Source organism: Arabidopsis lyrata, assembly GCF_000004255.2.
Source record: "Arabidopsis lyrata subsp. lyrata unplaced genomic scaffold ARALYscaffold_5, whole genome shotgun sequence".
NCBI classification, from domain to species: Eukaryota; Viridiplantae; Streptophyta; class Magnoliopsida; order Brassicales; family Brassicaceae; genus Arabidopsis; species Arabidopsis lyrata.
In genome coordinates, this window is record NW_003302551.1 from 2921922 (window position 1) to 2928195 (window position 6274).

Here is a 6274-nt window from a genome sequence, read left to right on the forward strand (position 1 = left end):
TCAGAGCTACCCAAGAGTAACATTAAATGACTTTTCAACGCCTAAGTTACAATTTTAGCATAATCATGTGTAAATATGTAATATTGTAGTGTTGATATAAAATAAAATAAAAAATTCATCAAATATACCAATCAAATGATTAGTGTTCATCAAAAATTTCAGATCTCTTAAATTATGATCTAAATTAGCTACGGTTCTTTAAGTAAAATAAACAAAAAAAAAAAAATTCATTTTCATAATTCACACAGTCCCTGGTTTTCTCAGTTAAAAGTTATTAAACCGTACAATACAATTGCACAAAAGCCTTCCAGGAATATTACAACTCCAACAACAAATCCAAAGACACAAATCAACAGACAAAGATTCATCTAAAAAAGATCCAACGGCCAGAAACCCATTACGATGCGAAATTAAAAAAAAAAAAAGAAAACAAAATCACGAAAAATTCATCAGATTAACAACTATTGAATTTGACGTCTTCAGTAATCGGTGGTTGGCAATTGCTCGTGGGCATTTTCATCGATGAAGACAAAATCGTAGATAATTCCGGCGAGTCCACCACCAACAAGAGGACCAGCCCAGTAAACCCAGTGGTTGGTCCATGTCCAGCTTACGATGGCTGGTCCGAAAGCAACGGCTGGGTTCATGGAGGCTCCGCTGAAAGCTCCACCAGCGAGGATGTTAGCTCCAACGATGAAACCTATGGCGATTGGTGCGATTGTTCCAAGACTACCGTTCTTGGGGTCAACGGCTGTAGCGTAGACGGTGTAGACGAGCCCGAAGGTCATCACGATTTCAAAGACTAAAGCGTTCAATGATCCTACTCCGGCAGAGAGACCGAACGCTGGAATTGGCTGAAAATAATAATTTGAAAAAGGTTTAATTACTTGCCGGAGAAGTTAGGTCAAACGGGTGATTTTAGTTAGAATATTCAACCAAAATGTTCAGTTCAAAAATCGGATTGAACATAATTTTGAACCAAACTACAAATTAGAGAAGAAAAGAAAACAGAGAATCGAAACTTAATTCTTTGGGAAAATACTACTAAGTTCAAAAATTAAAACTCTACTAAACCGATATTTATAATAGAATCCGTTTTACTTTTTAGTAACTAGTTTTCTAAAACAACAAGCTCAAAAAAAAATAAAAAAATTGGGTGGATGAAAAATTAACATCATTGATATATATACGATTAAAATGGTTTTTACTATTAGAAAAAACTAATAACATATTTAGCTTGACCCTAACTAAAAGTTAAACCCTAAACAAACCTATTTGTACTAGATTTATATAGTTTAATGACTAATTTTTCGAAACCAAAACATTAAACCGGTTTAGTAGGGCAATAAGTGACGTTACCTCGCCACCGGTGGCAAAGCTAAGGAGGAAACAAGCGGCGACGGAGCCAAGAAGCTGAGCAATCCAGTAGAGAATACCACGGAGGAGAGTGATGTTACCACCGAGTAAAACACCGAAGGTAACGGCAGGGTTAACGTGGCCACCGGAAATGTTAGCGCCGACAGAAACAGCAACAAAGAGACCGAAAGCATGAGCTAAAGCAGCGGCGACGAGGCCGGAAGGAGTGGTGGCTCCATTGTCAGTGAGCTTGTTGAAAGCAATTCCGGAGCCTGAGCCGGCGAAGACAAAGATCAAAGTCGAGATAAACTCAGCGAGCGCCGCCCTAAGTGCGTTGGGGTGATAGACCTCTTCTTGGACTCCACCAATGGCGATGTTTCTGGTCGGCATGATCGGACAAAGATTTAACGGCTGAGGTTAAAAGCTTTTGATTAAGAGAGAATGAAGTGATTGGTTTGGTTTTCTTATGTGTTGTACGTATATATAGCCGAGTGTTTTTTTTTTAATATAATATTTGTAGATAAAATCCATTTCTTGTCATATAAATAAAAGGTTTTTCTATAAAACATTAAAACCTTATTTTGCATTTCTCTAATCGGCTTTGTTTTTTTGAAGTTTTCAATTGTTGTTTATTTGGAGACCACTACTAACATTACAAATTCGATGTAGTTTGAATTGTACCAGAAAAAAGATATATGGAATTTACAGAAATTTGAATATAATTTTTGGGAAATGTTAACATACTTTATATACATGTTGAATTGTCTATCAATCTATCATAGTTACATGTTTACCAGTTGTAGTTTTGTCTATTCTAAAATGGTCGGATATATCTTTTGCATAATATACAATACCATTTACTATATTAAAAAATAAGATATATTCCAATTATATTTTTGTTTCTGTTTAAGATGAAAAGAATTGTAGTTTTTTTTCTTTTCTTATACCAGTTTTCTTCTCCTTGATACTACTGATAAGAAAAAGAAATAATGTTCCTATATTCATGGTAAAATTTGTATTTTTTTTTCTATCTATTACATCATAGATCATATATCCTACTAACCAAATAACCCGATGATAATCGTATATTTGTTTAATTTTAGAATTTTAGATATTTATTAATAAAAGTAAAAAAAAAACTATAGATATGACTTTGGCAACAGTTCTGTCTGTTCCCAATTTTCACAATAATAATTTTTTTTCCCGCAAAACTCATCCAGTTTTCACAATAGTAATTTGAAATGGATGAGTGGTTTATTATTAATCGCCTGATTAGATCAGGGATGCAAAATATTAGTTTTTTTAATTAAAAATATTCGTATTCTGTAACGGTACTATCTCAATAGTTACTATTTATAAGAATACACTCGATGTTCCTAAAAGAGTGATGTTTTAGTGTTTTAGGTTTGTTCCAAATATTGATTTTCTAGATTTTTCCTTTATTTTTTATTAATTGATATTAATAAATTTTAGATTTCAAGACGTAATGATTGAAAATAATTAGCTATTTTAGAATACTATTGGTTCATAGTTTATTAAAAAATATTTTATAAAATAAATAATTATCAAATAATTAAACAATGATCGTTTCTTAATATATTTGAAATTTTTACAAAATCAATCTTTTAGAAAAGTTGCGAAAATAATTCAAAATAAAAAAAAACTATTATGTGAAAAAAAAAACTATTAGGTGAAAAAAAAACTATTATATAACACAACAACTATCTAACCATTGCTAACATCGAACCAGACCAAGATAAAAACCGGTTTGGTTCGAACCGCGAGGATTAAGGGACAGTTAATGAAGGAGATGCCACATGGTGTAGGATCTACTTTGATCACGTGTCGGTCGAGATAAGGTCAGTGAATGGATTACAGCTGGATTTGTCACTGACCAATCACAAGTGCCAGCCTGTCCTTACCCCTTCCACTTTTATGACGTTAGAGCAACCCCAATGAATGAGTCTTTAAAAGGATTTTTAAATATATTTTAATCTTACTTTTCAATAATTTTAAAGTTAAGAGTTTTTGATGAATCCTTAAAATTTTCTTTGTCCAATAGTGAATCCTTAATTAGGTTTCTTAAAAAAAAAATATTTTTTAAAATGGAAAATTATAAACATTTTTATATAATAAAACTTAATAAATATTACAATTTTCTAAGAATTTTAAACATAGAAGGCATAAAAGCAAAAAAAAAATACAAAAAAAAAACGGAATAACGAGTAGTCGTTAGCTTAGTTTATGCCAAATTGTCGCCAAATATGCTCAACCAAATCAGCTTTCAGTTGTTCATGCTTAGTCCGATCACGTATTTCGGATCGAGTGGCCATCATATTACCGAGATTTGAAGGCATTTCTGTAGAGTAGGTGAAATCCACTTGTGAAGATGTGGTTGATTCCGGGTGTTCGAATTCGGTGACATCAAACTGAGTGTACCCATCTCGTTCATCATCTACTATCACATTATGAAGAATTATACATGCTCGCATAATCTTTGCTATTTTTACCTTATCCCAAATAAGAGCCGGATTTTTGATAATGGCAAATCGAGCTTGCAAAACTCCAAAAGCACGTTCAACATCTTTGCGGCAAGCTTCTTGATTTGTAGCAAATAAAGAAGCTTTTTGACCTTGTGGAATAGAAATAGATTGGATAAATGTAGCCCATTTAGGATAAATGCCATCTGTGAGATAGTAAGCCAAATGATAGTCGTTCCCGTTGACTACGTATTTCACTTTCGGAGCTTTACCTTGTAATATATCATCAAAAACTGGTGATCGATCAAGAATATTTATATCGTTTAAGGTACCTGGAGGTCCAAAAAACGCGTGCCATATCCAAAGATCTTGGGAAGCAACAGCCTCTAAAACGATTGTTGGTTTGCCGGATCCACGTGTATATTGCCCTTTCCAAGTTGTGGGGCAATTCTTCCACTCCCAATGCATACAATCTGGTGAGCCAAGGTCACCACATCATTCTCATTTTGGCCACTGGTTTTCTGTTTAGTTGTAGCCTCATAGCTTCCTACAAACTTGCAGACCCCCTCATTTATCTTTGCCCACCTCTGTTTACAGCATAATGGAGCTCTCTTTTGCAGACCTTTCAGCTTGGGACTTGCTGCAACGTAGTCGGTTATGCGTTGCCAGAAAGTTGTGGCTTTTTGCTCATTGGAGACTACAGGATCCTTGGAGGTGTTGAGCTAGGCACTAATGAGAATCACATCATCTGTTGGTGACCATTTGCGTCTTGTTTTGCGGTCTGCAACAGGCACTTGAGCTTGGCTGGGATCAATCCAAGGTGCACTAAAGCTAAAGCCATCATACTGATTTGGTGGAAGCATGGGATTATCTTCTTGACTGCTTAAGAGGTTTACAAAGCTTGAAGGATTGGTATATGGATTCCTTGAATCCATATCAAACAATGAAGGTTCTGGTTTGTGTTTTTAATAAGACAAGTGAGGGAAAGAGATTAAGTTTTTTTTTCTGGTTTGTGTTTAAGATTCTCTATTTTTTGAAGACAAGTGAGGGAAATAAATAGCTTCAGTAGTTAGTGTAAAAAATAGCTTCAGTGTTTAAAACGACTGAAGTTATGGTTGGATGTTAGGTTGAAGCATTGATCACAAAGAGCAATCAATACATTATTAACTTTTATCTAGCCTAATCTAATCACAGAGAGCAATCAATCAAATATATGCAATCAAAGGGAAGCAATCAATGACATACTAATAAGTATGATTTAGACTTCTCAGACTTTAACCTAATCTAAACAAGTCATAATCATTTATCACAATGCATTCAATTAAAGACAGAACTACATTAATCATGAAAACACCACCAATCAACTCCAAGTTTCTTCAAGAACTCAAAATTAGCTCTCACTACATTAATCACACAGCAGAAAATAAGCAAGTCATAATCGTTTTGTATCAAAGATGCATTAATCACACAGCAGAAAATAAAAAAACTGATGTATCTAAATGCATTAATCTCACATCATCTCAGGAAGTAAAAAAAAAAAGAGGAAGAACTCACTTGCACAATTTTGGAGGACAGAGTGCTTTCTTTATCTTTACATTAGGTCAGTCTTTACATCACTTGCACAATTGAAAACCTGTTTCTCGCCTAGCTTGATGACACTGCTCTCAATCATTTCTCTGTACAAGTCATTGCCTTCACGGGTCCGTTCTGCCACGCCAGCAAACACAGAGAAACCACCTATTCATCACAAGACTGATTCTCTGTTGAACAAAAACATGTCCGGGAGTAAACAAACAATCTATGGCACCAATCGTCTTAGAACATGACTAATAACAGTTTAATAGAGTGATTATCTATTGAATAACCCAAAATTGCGTTTACAAATCAAAAACCCTAATTTCTAGAAAATCAAATCTCAATCCACAAACCCTAATTTTGATTAATAACCGTAATCAAAAGTCACCGTAACAACTAAACAGAGAGATTCGTACCGTGATGAGGCGATTGGAGCATGGAATCGACTAACTCTCCGATTTTATTAGCTTCGAGCATTGATTAGGTCGGTTTCTGAAGCTCGACACCGATCTCTCCCGAGAGCAATCAACTTTGGTTCGCCTTTAGCTTCCAATTTGATGATGTATACGCCGGTTTCTGAAGCTCAACGCCGATCTCTCAGAAAATCGTCGACGGAGAGAACAAGGTGAGAGAGAGAGAGAGATGCGAGAAAAATGAATCGGGTGTGGTTTTTTTTTGTTTGTTTTCTCTGATTACGAACCAATAGAACGATGCCACGTCAGCGCACCTTAAGAGGCCAAACAACTCTAAAGAAAGAAACGTTGCTTGGGTTTAAGAACTGTTTTGAATTAAATTTGGACTTAAAATTTTAAGAAATTAGGCTAAGAACCCTTTAAGGTGTGCCATTGCTGTTGCTCTTACCT

The 6274-nt window shown here is 34.8% G+C and overlaps 1 protein-coding gene across 1 annotated transcript; it reads right to left on the bottom strand.

The window, feature by feature from the left end:
- Window positions 1–208: 208 nt before the first annotated feature.
- LOC9313046 (aquaporin TIP1-2) lies at window positions 209–1901 on the bottom strand. Its single transcript, XM_021024437.1, has 2 exons — window positions 1360–1901; window positions 209–854 (listed from the first exon to the last, which is right to left on the bottom strand). Exons 1-2 carry the CDS (start codon window positions 1744–1746, stop codon window positions 480–482), a joined length of 762 nt encoding a protein of 253 aa, XP_020880096.1. The 5' UTR covers window positions 1747–1901; the 3' UTR covers window positions 209–479.
- Between the last annotated feature and the right edge of the window lie 4373 nt (window positions 1902–6274).